Raw genomic sequence first — 14,688 nt, 5'->3', positions numbered from 1 at the left:
GAAGAAAGCAAATCCTATAGAATCTAAGTCCTTAGAAAAAAAGAGTTAAAAGCTTACGTCAAAAAGCCAAGGAAGAAAGGTTAAACCAGGAATGTTAGCAAATAGAAAACATCCCTATTACTGATCCAAAAAGGTTACATCAACAGATCAAGAATATCACTGGTAAAAAGCTCCTCTGTTCTTCAAGTGGATGTTTGAAAACAAAGGACAGTACCATTATCATGGAAAAAGATGAGATTATGAACAGGTGGACTGAGTATATTCAGGCATCTGCAGAATTCCTGTTGTTTGAGTATTTTCAGGAATTGTTTGAAGATGATCGAGGCGAAAAACCATAAATTGAGAAAAACATCGAGGGTCCAAGTATTTTAAAATCAGAAGTTCGTAATGCAATAAATAAGATGAAGAAAGGAAAGGCAGCAGGTCCTGATGAATTAGTAATAGAACAAATTATCACCCTTGATGATTATGGGATTGAAAAACTTACTGATTTAATCAATGACATTTATGAGACTGGAATAATACCAGAAGAGATGAAAAAAATCAGTACTTATCACTCTTCCTAAGAAACCTGGAGCAACAGAATGTGAATTACATAGGACCATAAGTTTAATGAGTCATATCACCAAGATACTTCTAAGGATTTTGATGAGCTAAAAGTAAGATACAAGCTGAAATAGGTAAAGAACAATGTGGTTTTGTGAAAGACAAAGGTACAAGAAACACATTATTGATGTTAAGGATACTATCAGAACGAGCTATTCAAGTGCAAAAAGATTTGTTTGTTTGTTTTATCGACTACACAAGAGCATTTGATAAAGTGAAGTACAATAAGTTATTTGAAATATTACAGAAAACTCTAGATCTAGATTCGAAAGACCTCCGCCTAATCAGAAATCTGTACTGAGAACAAACTGCTGCTGTAAGAATAGATGGAGAAGTGAGTCAGTTTACGAAAATCAAGAGAGGCGTTAGACAAGGGTATGTTTTCTTCCCTGATTTATTTAATGTGTACAGTGAAACAATACTACAGAAAATGAGACATCTTGGGAATCAAAGTTGGCGGTGAAAACATCAATAATTTCAGATATGTAGATGACACTGTGTTAATTGCAAGTACGGAGGAAGAACTACAAGACTTAATTGATACAATTGTTGAAGAAAGTACAAAAATGGGTCTATCTATCAATTGCAAAAAGACAATGTATGGTGATATCCAAAAAGAAGGAGATTCCTATTTGCAGGCTGAGAGTAAATGGGGAAGACATAAAACAAGTACAGGACTTTTGCTACTTGAGAAGCTGGGTGACATCAGATGGCAGGTGCGACATGGACATTAAAAGAAGAATAGAGATGGCAAAAGACACCTTTACGAGAATGAAGAAGACACTGATCAATACTAAACTAGGCATGACAACCCGCCTCAGAGTACTGAAATGTTATGTTTATCCAGTTATGTTATATGGCTCAGAATGTTGGACACTATCCAGTAACATGAGGAAACGAATTGTAGCAGCAGAGATGTGGTTTTTGAGGAGGATGCAAAGAATATCATGGACGAAACAAATATCTAACAAGGATGTCATGAACAGAGCAAACACAAGAAGAGAAATAATGTGTGAGATCATGGAAAGGCAACATAACTTCATTGGACATGTGATTAGGAAAGAGGAGTTAGAATGCATGGTAATTATTGGAAAGACTGAAGGGAAGAAAGCAAGAGGGAGACAAAGACAAATGATGATGGAGACAGCAGCCAGAGAACTGGAAATGAATACCAATGAATTGATCCACTTGACCCGAAACAGGAGTGTGTGGGCCATGGCAGTCAAAGCTCAAACTGGGCATGGCACCTGATGATGATGATGACCCGATGGTAACAGTGAGAAAAGGACATGCCCTGGGTGCTGGAGGTCCTTAATAATGGATGCTGCCTTTCTGAGACACCACTCTCTAAAGATGTCCTGGGTGCTTTGTAGGCTAGTGCCCAAGATGGAGCTGATAAGATTTACAACCTTCTGCAGCTTCTTTCAGTCCTGTGCAGTAGCCTCTCCATACCAGACAGTGATGCAGCCTGTCAGAATGCTCTCCATGGTACAACTATAATAGTTTTTGTGTGTATTTGTTGACATGCCAAATCTCTTCAAATTCCTAATAAAGTATAGCCGCTGTCTTGCCATCTTTATGACTACATGAATATGTTGGGACCAGGTTAGATCCTCAGAGATCTTGATGTCCAGGAACTTGAAGCTGCTCACTCTCTACTTCTGATCCTTCTATGAGGATTGATATGTGTTCTTTTGTCTTACCCTTCCTGAAGTCTACAATCAGCTCTTTCGTCTTACTGATGTTGAGTGCCAGGTTGTTGCTGCGGTACCATTCCACTAGTTGGCATATTTCACTCCTGTACACCCTCTCGTCACCACCTCAGATTCTACCAACAATGGTTGTATCGTCAGCAAATTTGTATTTGGTATTTGAGCTATGCCTAGCCACACAGTCATGTGTATACAGAGTGTAGAGCTGTGAGCTAAACACACACCCCTGAGGTGCGCCAGTGTTGACAGTCAGCGAGGAGGATATGTTATCACCAATCCACACAGACTGTGGTCTTCCAGTTATGAAGTCAACAATTCAATTGCAGATGGAGGTACAGAGGCCCAGGTTCTGCAACTTCTCAATCAGGATTGTGGGAATGATGGTATTAAATGCTGCGCTATAGTCGATGAACAGCATCCTGACATTGGTGTTTGTGTTGTCCAGGTGGTCTGAAGCCATGTGGAGAGCCATTGAGATTGCATCTGCCGTTGACCTATTGTGGCAATAGGCAAACTGCAATGTGCAAATTACTGCAGCACCAGTAGTGAGGACCACAAAGGTATGGACCAGGGGAATACCGGAGTGCTTACAAGACTGCTTTGAATCGGTGATCTGGACTGTATTCAGGGATTCATCTTTGAAGCTGGATGAGTATGCTGCAGTTGTCACTGACTTTATTAAAACCTATGTGGATGAATGTGTGCCTACAAAAACTTGCTGTACATTCCCAAACCAAATGCCATGGATGAACCAGGAGGTTCGTTGTCTGCTGAGAACTAAATCTGTGGCATTGAAGTATGGTGACCCAGGTCTGTGCAAGAAAACCAGGTATGATTGCTGAGAGCTATTTCAAGAGCGAAGAAACACTTCTGAGCGAGATTAGATTAATTATGAGGACATGCAGTCCTCTTTTATTGTCATTTAGTAATGCATGCATTAAAAAATTATACAATATTCCTCCGGTGTGACATTACAGAAACACAAGACAGACCAAGACTGAAAAACTAACAAAAACCACATAACAACACACATAAAAGTTGCTGGTGAACGCAGCAGGCCAAGCAGCATCTGTAGGAAGAGGTGCAGTCGACGTTTCAGGCCGAGACCCTTCGTCAGGACTAACTGAAGGAAGAGTGAGTAAGGGATTTGAAAGTTGGAGCGGGAGGGGGAGATCCAAAATGATAGGAGAAGATAGGAGAGGGAGGGATGGAGCCAAGATCTGGACGGGTGATAGGCAAAAGGGATACGAGAGGATCATGGGACAGGAGGTCCGGGGAAGAAAGACAAGTGGGGGGGGGACCCAGAGGATGGGCAAGGGGTATATTCAGAGGGACAGAGGGAGAAAAAGGAGAGTGAGAGAAAGAATGTGTGTATAAAAATAAGTAACAGATGGGGTACAAGGGGGAGGTGGGGCATTAGCGGAAGTTAGAGAAGTCGATGTTCATGCCATCAGGTTGGAGGCTACCCAGAAGGAATATAAGGTGTTGTTCCTCCAACCTGAGTGTGGCTTCATCTTTACAGTAGAGGAGGCCGTGGATAGACATGTCAGAATGGGAATGGGATGTGGAATTAAAATGTGTGGCCACTGGGAGATCCTGCTTTCTCTGGCGGACAGAGCGTAGATGTTCAGCAAAGTGGTCTCCCAGTCTGCGTCGGGTCTTGCCAATATATAAAAGGCCACATCGGGAGCGCTGGACGCAGTATATCACCCCAGCCGACTCACAGGTGAAGTGTCGCCTCATCTGGAAGAACTGTTTGGGGCCATAAATGGTAGTAAGGGAGGAAGTGTAAGGGCATGTGTAGCACTTGTTCCGCTTACACGGATAAGTGCCAGGAGGGAGATCAGTGGGGAGGGATGGGGGGGACGAATGGACAAGGGAGTTGTGTAGGGAGCGATCCCTGCAAGGGGGGGGAGGGAAAGATGTGCTTAGTGGTGGGATCCCGTTGGAGGTGGTGGAAGTTACGGATAATAATATGTTGGACCCGGAGGCTGGTGGGGTGGTAGGTGAGGACCAGGGGAACCCTATTCCTAGTGGGGTGGCGGGAGGATGGAGTGAGAGCAGATGTACGTGAAATGGGGGAGATGCGTTTAAGAGCAGAGTTGATAGTGGAGGAAGGGAAGCCCCTTTCTTTAAAAAAGGAGGACATCTCCATCGTCCTGGAATGAAAAGCCTCATCCGGAGAGCAGATGCGGTGGAGACGGAAGAATTGCGAGAAGGGGATGGCGTTTTTGCAAGAGACAGGGTGAGAAGAGGAATAGTCCAGATAGCTGTGAGAGTCAGTAGGCTTATAGTAGACATCAGTGGATAAGCTGTCTCCAGAGACAGAGACAGAAAGATCTAGAAAGGGGAGGGAGGAGTCGGAAATGGACCAGGTAAACTTGAGGGCAGGGTGAAAGTTGGAGGCAAAGTTAATAAAGTCAACGAGCTCTGCATGTGTGCAGGAAGCAGCGCCAATGCAGTCGTCGATGTAGTGAAGGAAAAGTGGGGGACAAATACCAGAATAGGCACGGAACATAGATTGTTCCACAAAGCTAACAAAAAGGCAGGCATAGCTAGGACCAATACGGGTGCCCATAGCTACAACTTTAGTTTGGAGGAAGTGGGTGGAGCCAAAGGAGAAATTATTAAGAGTAAGGACTAATTCCGCTAGACAGAGCAGAGTGGTGGTAGAGGGGAACTGATTAGGTCTGGAATCCAAAAAGAAGCGTAGAGCTTTGAGACCTTCCTGATGGGGGATGGAAGTATATAAGGACTGGACATCCATGGTGAAAATAAAGCGGTGGGGGCCAGGGTACTTAAAATCATCGAAAAGTTTAAGAGCGTGAGAAGTGTCACGAACATAGGTAGGAAGGGATTGAACAAGGGGGGATAAAACCGTGTCGAGGTATGCAGAAACGAATTCAGTGGGGCAGGAGCAAGCTGAGACAATAGATCTGCCAGGACAGGCAGGTTTGTGGATCTTGGGTAGGAGGTAGAAACAGGAAGTGCGAGGTGTGGGAACTGTAAGGTTGGTAGCAGTGGATGGGAGATCCCCTGAGCGGAAAAAGTCGGTGATGGTGTGGGAGACAATGGCCTTGTGCTCCTTAGTGTCACGATCGAGGGGTAAATAAGAGGAGGTATTCGCGAGTTGTCGCTGTGCCTCGGCAAGGTAGAGGTCAGTACGCCAGACTACAACAGCACCCCCCTTATCGGCGGGTTTAATAGTAAGGTTAGGATTAGTGCGGAGGGAGTGGAGAGCAGAGCGTTCCGGAGTGAGGTTGGAATGGGGACAAGGTGCGGTGAAGTCAAGACCGTTGATGTCCCGTCGGCAGTTAGCAATAAAGAGATCCAGAGCAGGCAGAAGACCAGAGCGGGGTGTCCATGAAGAAGATGAGGGTTGAAGAGGGGAGAAAGGGTCATCGGTGGGGGTGGAAGAGTCCTTGCCGAAGAAGTAGGCTCGGAGATGGAGACGGCGGAAGAAAAGTTCCGCATCATGGCGAACACGGAACTCGCTGAGATGTGGGCGAAGGGGAACAAAGGTGAGGCCCTTACTGAGGACAGAGCGTTCTGCCTCCGACAGTTGAAGGTCGGAGGGGATGGTAAAGACCCGGCACAGATGAGAGCTGGGATCAGAGGGGGGAGGGGGGAGGCTGGGGGTGTCAATGGAGAGGGGAGGGTTGGGGTGAGAGGAAGATGGAGCCTCTGAGGGCCCAGGAGCTGACGTAGGGATCTGAGGGAGACGGACCACATAATTATAACATATAGTTACAACAATGCAACAATACCATAACTTGATGAAGAACAGGCCATGGCACAGTAAAAAAGTTCAAAGTCTGGAGGTGTGAAACCTAATGTTTCACTACCAGAGGAGCTCAACGCCTTCTATGCCCGCTTTGAAAGAGAAAATATAACTTCAGCTGTGAAGCTCTATTTCCTGAGGAGACTGAGATCCTTTAACATCTGTCAGACGATGCTGAGGATGTCCTACGAGTCTGTGGTGGCCAGTGCTACCATGTTTGCTGTTGTGTGCTGGGGCAGCAGGCTGAGGGTAACAGACACCAACAGAATCAACAAACTCATTCGGAAGGCCAGTGATGTTGTGGGGATGGAACTGGACTCTCTGACGGTGGTGTCTGAAAAGAGGATGCTGTCCAAGTTGCATGCCATCTTGGACAATGTCTCCCACCCACTACATAATGTACTGGTTGGGCACAGGAGTACAGTCAGCCAGAGACTCATTCCACCGAGATGCAACACTGAGCGTCATAGGAGGTCATTCCTGCCTGTGGCCATCAAACTTTACAACTCCTCCCTTGGAGGGTCAGACACCCTCAGCCAATAGGCTGGTCCTGGACTTATTTCCTAGCATCATTTACATATTACTATTTAATTATTTATGGTCTTATTACTATCTAATTATTTATGGTGCAACTGTAACGAAAACCAATTTCCCCCGGGATCTATGAAGTATGACTATGACTATGACTATGAAGATCCTGCTGCACCTGATGACCCTATGATCTCTATCTCAGTAGCCAATGTCAGGCTGTCTTTCAGGAGGATGAACACTCGCAAGGTGGCAGGCCCCAAAAGGCTGGAAAGACTCTGAAAACATGTGCCAACCAACTGGCTGGAGGACTCAAGGACATTTTCAGCCTCTCACTGCAACAGTAGTAAGTTCCCACCTGATTCAAAAGGGCAACAATTACACCAGTGTTCAACAAGACCAGCGGGAGCTGCCTTAATGACTACCGTCCAGTAGCACTTACATCTACTGTGATAAATAGCTTTCAGAGGTTGGTCATGGCTAGAATCAACTCCTTCCTCAGCAAAGACCTGGACCCACTGCAGTTTGCCTATTGCCACAATAGGTCTACGGCAGACGCAATCTCAATGGCTCTTCACACGGCCCTAGATCACCTGGACAATACAAACACCTATGTCAGGATGCTGTTCATTGCCTATAGCTCAGCAGTTAACACCATCACTCCTATAGCCCTGATCGATAAGCTAAAGAAGCTGGGGCTCTGTAACTCCCTCTGCAACTGGATCATCGACCTCCTAACCAGAAGACCACAGTCTGTGCGGATTGGTAATAATATCTCCACCTCGCTGATGATCAACACTGGTGCACCTCAGGGGTGTGTGTTTAGCCCACTGCTCTACTCTCTATATACACATGACTGTGTGGCTAGGCATAACTCAAATGTCATCTATAAATTTGTTGATGATACAACCATTGTTGGTAGAATCTCAGATGGAGATGAGAGGGCGTAGAGGACTGAGATATACCAGCCAGTTGAGTGGTATTGCAGCAACAACCTCGCACTCAATGTCAGTATGACCAAAACACTGATTGTGGACTTTGGACGGGTAAGACAAGGGAAAACACACCAGTCCTCAGAGAGGCATCAGAAATAGAAAGAGTGAGCAATTTCAAGTTCCTCTATGTCAAGATCTCTGAGGATCTAAGCTGGCCCCAATAAATCAATGCAGCAATCAAGAGGGCAAGACAGCAGCTATACTTCATTAGAAATTTGAAAAGATTTGGTTTGTCACCCTAAGTACTCGAAAACTTCTATAGAGGTACTGTGGAGAGCATTCTGACAGGCTGAATCACATTTGGTATGGGGAGCTACTGCAAAGGACTGAAAGAAGCTACAGGAAGTTGTAAAATCAGTCTTGGGTACTATCCTCCATAGTATCCGAGACATCTTCAAGGAGCAGTGCCTCAGAAAGGCAATATCCATCATTAAGGATCCCCATCACCCAGAACATACCCTCTTCTCATTATTACCATCAGGAAGGAGGTACAGAAGCCTGGAGGCACACACTCAGTGATTCAGGAACAGCTTTGTTCCCTCTGCCATCCAATTCCTAAATGGACATCGAACCCATGAATACTACTTTTATATTATTAGTTTTTACACAATTTTTAATTTAACTATTTAATATACATACATACACCTACTGTAATTAATTTACTTTTTTCCCCAATATCATTATGTATTTCATTATACTGCTGCCACGAAGTTAACAAATTTCATGACATAGGCCGGTGATATTAAACCTGATTCTGACTGAAGCCGGTGGGTACTCCAGAGTGCCAAAGTGAGAGGATAAAGATCTCAGTGAATACTCCAGCCAGTTGATCAACACAGGTCTTTAGAACTTGGCCAGGTACCCCCATCTGGGCCAGATGCTTTTTGTGGGTTCACACGCCTGAAGGTTGCTCCCATGTTGGCCTTAGAGACTGAAACCACAGGGTCATCGGGGGCTGTGGGAGCTCGTGATGGTTCCTCCATGGTCAAAGTGAGCATTGAAGGCATTGAGCTCATCTGGAAGCAAAGCCCTGTTGTCACCTATGTCACTTGATTTAACTTTATAAGAGGAGATGGTATTCCAGCTTTGCAACAACTGCTGAGCATCCTTTGTTAATTCAAGTTTAGTCTGGAATTGCCACATGGCCCGTGAAATGGCTTTGCAGAGATCATAAATGGACCTCTTGTAACTTTCTTGGTTACCAGACTTGAATGCCTCTGATCAGTCCCTCAGCAGATTGTGGATATCACGGCTCATCCAGAGCTTCTGGTTGGGGAAGACTCTGGATGATTTTGTGGGGACACACTTGTCAACGACTGTTTTAATACAGTCCATGACAAATAAAGTCCAACAATCTCATTCAATTTTAGTTGACGAAAGGAGAAGAGAGATTGAAAAAAAAATCACTTTATAATGGGATGACAGCATCAACTTCAATCTTCCAAAAGGGAGAATAGTCACTGAGTCATCCAGCACATAAACTGGCCTTTCTGCCCATCACCCCCATGTCAGCCATCAAAAACCCACCTGTGCTAATCCAACTTATCAGCACTTGGTCTGTAGTGTACTACGATAATTCAAGTGCTTACCTCCATACTTCAATCTGTAATAATTCTTTCTCCACTACTCCCTCAGCATGCACGTTCCTAATTCCAAATACTCTCATGTGAAAGAATTCTATCTCCGATACCCTCTAAAACTTCTTTCTTTATCAGGAAGTCTCTACAATGGCCAGTCAAGACATCACTGGCACCAGCTTACCCACCATCAAGGGCATATATACAGAAAGGTACCAGGAAACATAGAAACATAGAAAATAGGTGCAGGAGTAAGCCATTCGGCCCTTCGAGCCTGCACCGCCATTTATTATGATCATGGCTGATCATCCAACTCAGAACCCTGCCCCAGCCTTCCCTCCATACCCCCTGACCCCCGTAGCCACAAGGGCCATATCTAACTCCCTCTTAAATATAGCCAATGAACTGGCCTCAACTGTTTCCTGTGGCAGAGAATTCCACAGATTCACCACTCTCTGTGTGAAGAAGTTTTTCCTAATCTCGGTCCTAAAAGGCTTCCCCTCTATCCTCAAACTGTGGCCCCTCGTTCTGGACTTCCCCAACATCGGGAACAATCTTCCTGCATCTAGCCTGTCCAATCCCTTTAGGATTTTATACGTTTCAATCAGATCCCCCCTCAATCTTCTAAATTCCAACGAGTACAAGCCCAGTTCATCCAGTCTTTCTTCATATGAAAGTCCTGCCATCCCAGGAATCAATCTGGTGAACCTTCTTTGTACTCCCTCTATGGCAAGGATGTCTTTCCTCAGATTAGGGGACCAAAACTGCACACAATACTCCAGGTGTGGTCTCACCAAGGCCTTGTACAACTGCAGTAGTACCTCCCTGCTCCTGTACTCGAATCCTCTCGCTATAAATGCCAGCATACCATTCGCCCTTTTCACCGCCTGCTGTACCTGCATGCCCACTTTCAATGACTGGTGTATAATGACACCCAGGTCTCGTTGCACCTCCCCTTTTCCTAATCGGCCACCATTCAGATAATAATCTGTTTTCCTATTTTTGCCACCAAAGTGGATAACTTCACATTTATCCACATTAAATTGCATCTGCCATGAATTTGCCCACTCACCCAACCTATCCAAGTCACCCTGCATCCTCTTAGCATCCTCCTCACAGCTAACACTGCCACCCAGCTTCGTGTCATCCGCAAACTTGGAGATGCTGCATTTAATTCCCTCATCCAAGTCATTAATATATATTGTAAACAACTGGAGTCCCAGCACTGAGCCTTGCGGTACCCCACTAGTCACTGCCAGCCATTCTGAAAAGGTCCCGTTTATTCCCACTCTTTGCTTCCTGTCTGCTAACCAACTCTCCACCCACACCAATATCTTACCCCCAATACCATGTGCTTTAAGTTTGCACACTAATCTCCTGTGTGGGACCTTGTCAAAAGCCTTTTGAAAATCCAAATATACCACATCCACTGGTTCTCCCCTATCCACTCTACTAGTTACATCCTCAAAAAATTCTATGAGATTCGTCAGACATGATTTTCCTTTCACAAATCCATGCTGACTTTGTCCGATCATTTCACCGCTTTCCAAATGTGCTGTTATCACATCCTTGATAACTGACTCCAGCAGTTTCCCCACCACCGACGTTAGGCTAACCGGTCTATAATTCCCCGGTTTCTCTCTCCCTCCTTTTTTAAAAAGTGGAGTTACATTAGCCACCCTCCAATCCTCAGGAACTAGTCCAGAATCGAACGAGTTTTGAAAAATTATCACTAATGCATCCACTATTTCTTGGGCTACTAAGGACCAGTAACATCATGAATGGTCCCACATAACCTGCTCATGGAGTGTTTGTCCCACTCCAATCAGATCCATGACAGGACCACCAGCCTCAAAACACTTACTTACCCCAAGCAGTAAGGCTGATCAACACCTCCACACACCAATTTTGTCACTACTTTATTATTTCCTGTCAGTAACCTTATGTCAGCCTAGCGTCACTTTATGGACATACAATCAATGTATCATGTATATTTATATATATTGTGCATTACTATTATTATTATTGTGTTCTTTATCTTTTGTTTTTTGAGCTGCAAAGGATCCAAAGCAACAATTATTTCATTCTCCTTACACTTAGAAATGACATTAAGCAATCTTGAAAACATGCTCTCCAGATCTGCAAACACAAGGAAATCTGCAGATGCTGGTAATTTCAAGCAACACACATAAAAGTTGCTGATTTGGACAGCTCTCCAGATTTGGCCGGCTTTGACAAAGGAAAAGACTCCCTAGCATCTCCCTTATCTCTAATTGGAACTAATTGTCCACTCCTGAAGAAATGAGAAAGGATCTAAAAAGCGTGGATTGGGACAGGTTGTTCTCTGGCAAAGATGTGATTGGTAGGTGGGAAGCCTTCAAAGGGGAAATTTTGAGAGTGCAGAGTTTGTATGTTCCTGTCAGGATTAAAGGCAAATTGAATAGGAATAAGGAACCTTGGTTCTCAAGGGATATTGCAACTCTGATAAAGAAGAAGAGGGAGTTGTATGAAATGTATAGGAAACAGGGGGTAAATCAGGTGCTTGAGGAGTATAAGAAGTGCAAGAATATACTTAAGAAAGAAATCAGGAGGGCTAAAAGAAGACATTAGGTTGCCTTGGCAGTCAAAGTGAAGGATAATCCAAAGAGCTTTTACAAGTATATTAAGAGCAAAGGGATTGTAAGGGATAAAATTGGTCCTCTTGAAGATCAGAGTGGTCGGCTATGTGCAGAACCAAAGGAAATGGGGGAGATCTTAAATAGGTTTTTTGCGTCTGTATTTACTAAGGAAGCTGGCATGAAATCTATGGAATTGAGGGAATCAAGTAGTGAGACCATGGAAACTGTACAGATTGAAAAGGAGGAGGTGCTTGCTGTCTTGAGGAAAATTAAAGTGGATAAATCCCCGGGACCTGACAGGGTATTCCCTCGAACCTTGAAGGAGACTTGTGTTGAAATTGCGGGGGCCCTGGCAGAAATATTTAAAATGTCGCTGTCTATGGGTGAAGTGCCGGAGGATTGGAGAGTGGCTCATGTTGTTCCGTTGTTTAAAAAAGGATCGAAAAGTAATCCGGGAAATTATAGGCCGGTGAGTTTAACGTCAGTAGTAGGTAAGTTATTGGAGGGAGTACTAAGAGACAGAATCTACAAGCATTTTGATAGACAGGGGCTTATTAGGGAGAGTCAACATGGCTTTGTGTGTGGTAGGTCATGTTTGACAATCTGTTGGAGTTTTTCGAGGAGGTTACCACGAAAGTGGATGAAGGGAAGGCAGTGGATATTGTCTACACGGACTTCAGTAAGGCTTTTGACAAGGTCCCGCATGGGAGGTTAGTTAGGAAAATTCAGTCGCTAGGTATACATGGAGAGGTGGTAAATTGGATTAGACATTGGCTCAATGGAAGAAGCCAGAGAGTGGTGGTAGAGAATTACTTCTCTGAGTGGAGGCCTGTGACTAGTGGTGTGCCACAGGGATCAGTGCTGGGTCCATTGTTATTTGTCATCTATATCAATGATCTGGATGATAATGTGGTAAATTGGATCAGCAAGTTTGCTGATGATACAAAGATTGGAGGTGTAGTAGACAGTGAGGAAGGTTTTCAGAGCCTGCAGAGGGACTTGGACCAGCTGGAAAAATGGGCTGAAAAATAGCAGATGGAGTTTAATACTGACAAGTGTGAGGTACTGCACGTTGCAAGGACAAACCAACGTAGAACATACAGGGTTAATGGTAAGGCACTGAGGAGTGCAGTGGAACAGAGGGATCTGGGAATACAGATACAAAATTCCCTAAAAGTATCGTCACAGGTAGATAGGGTCGTAAAGAGAGCTTTTGGTACATTGGCCTTTATTAATCTAAGTATTGAGTATAAGAGCTGGAATGTTATGATCAGGTTGTATAAGGCATTGGTGAGGCCGAATCTGGAGTATTGTGTTCAGTTTTGGTCACCAAATTACAGGAAGGATATAAATAAGGTTGAGAGTGCAGAGAAGGTTTACAAGGATGTTGCCGGGACTTGAGAAACTCAGATACAGAGAAAGGTTGAATAGGTTAGGACGTTATTCCCTGGAGCGTAGAAGAGTGAGGGGAGATTTGATAGAGGTATATAAAATTATGATGGGTATAGATAGAGTGAATGCAAGCAGGCTTTTTCCACTGAGGCAAGGGGAGAAAAAAACCAGAGGACATGGGTTAAGGGTGAGGGGGGAAAAGTTTAAAGGGAACATTAGGGGGGGGCTTCTTCAAACAGAGAGTGGTGGGAGTATGGAATGAGCTGCCAGACGAGGTGGTAAATGCGGGTTCTTTTTTAACATTTGAGAATAAATTGGACAGATACATGGATGGGAGGTGTATGGAGGGATATGGTCCGTGTGCAGGTCAGTGGGACTAGGCAGAAAATGGTTCGGCACAGCCAAGAAGGGCCAAAGGGCCTGTTTCTGTGCTGTAGTTTCTATGGTTCTATGGTTCCTCGGTGACTGGGAGCCAGGATTGTTTTAGGATGTAGACTGTTGAAAGCTGAAGATAACTGCTGATGAGGCAAGCTGCTTCAGGATGGTGACAGGTGGTGGGAATAAAATCTTACTTGAGTAGATACTTTGAAGAAAAGAGACAACTCCATTGAACACCCAAAAACATTCCTGACACCCATCCACCTACGTGAAGTGTGCCAACCCCTCCTCAACAGGGGAATTGGAAAGATGCCTGCAGCTCCAAACAAGTACCAGTGTGCAACCTAACCTACTACTACTAGGGCTCCGCCTCCCGCACCTATTGGTTTTAACACCTTTATCACCTTATGCATATTAATCTGACAGCATGTCACGCCGATTGATTAGTCCACCCAAATGCCAATCAGATCCTGGACAGACGATTGGTCAGTGGAATAACAGATTATTCATAAAATAAATAGGCATCGAGGACGCAGAGTGCCGCCCGTGTCCGCCCGCAGAATACTGATAGGACGGACGCAGCGGGCGCAGGAGCAGGAACCTGGTCTCCCGCTCTCGTCGCCCTTTCTGTCCCGCTTCGTCCCCTCACCTCTCTCCAGCGATAGAGACTCCGCCAACGCCGCCATCGTCAAGCCGGCATCACCTGACCAGCAACCATGTAGGGGCACGTGACCCTGGCAACGCTCCGCCCTCACAGGCGCACTCAGCCCCGCCCCCTACCCGGCGTGTTGCAATGAATGTCTTCAGCCGCTGGCGTCGCTGCATCGCATAGAGGGCGGAGTCTGCTGCTGGCCTCTCATTGGCTCTCACTGCCTGACTCCTATTGGTCCATCCTTCCAACTTTCTATTGGTCAATAATCTAGCCTCTATTTCATTACAAGAGATCCAGGTATAATGGTCTAAAAAGCCATCTCACATGCAAAGTGGCAAATCTGGAAAAATTGAATCCCAGAAGAATTCTCAACAGCTGTGGCAGAGCTGTTTTCTTTTCTCCTACAAATGCCATTATCTCCTACAAATTGAAACCAAGTGACATCGGTG

The 14,688-nt window shown here is 44.9% G+C and overlaps 1 protein-coding gene across 2 annotated transcripts in view; it reads right to left on the bottom strand.

Annotated features, from left to right (window-relative positions):
• The window catches only part of lin7b (lin-7 homolog B (C. elegans)), a 39,295-nt gene extending 25,001 nt beyond the window's left edge, over positions 1-14,294 (bottom strand). For both annotated transcript variants that reach the window (XM_072271960.1, XM_072271959.1), the window contains exon 1: positions 14,237-14,294. In XM_072271960.1, coding sequence (XP_072128061.1) covers positions 14,237-14,273 — 37 coding nt within the window. In that variant the 5' untranslated portion in view covers positions 14,274-14,294. The remainder of the gene's footprint in view (positions 1-14,236) is intronic.
• Positions 14,295-14,688: the final 394 nt, after the last annotated feature.

This window comes from Mobula birostris, chromosome 11 (assembly GCF_030028105.1).
Source record: "Mobula birostris isolate sMobBir1 chromosome 11, sMobBir1.hap1, whole genome shotgun sequence".
Lineage (NCBI taxonomy): Eukaryota > Metazoa > Chordata > Chondrichthyes > Myliobatiformes > Myliobatidae > Mobula > Mobula birostris.
This window is presented reverse-complemented; position numbering and strand designations above follow the sequence as displayed.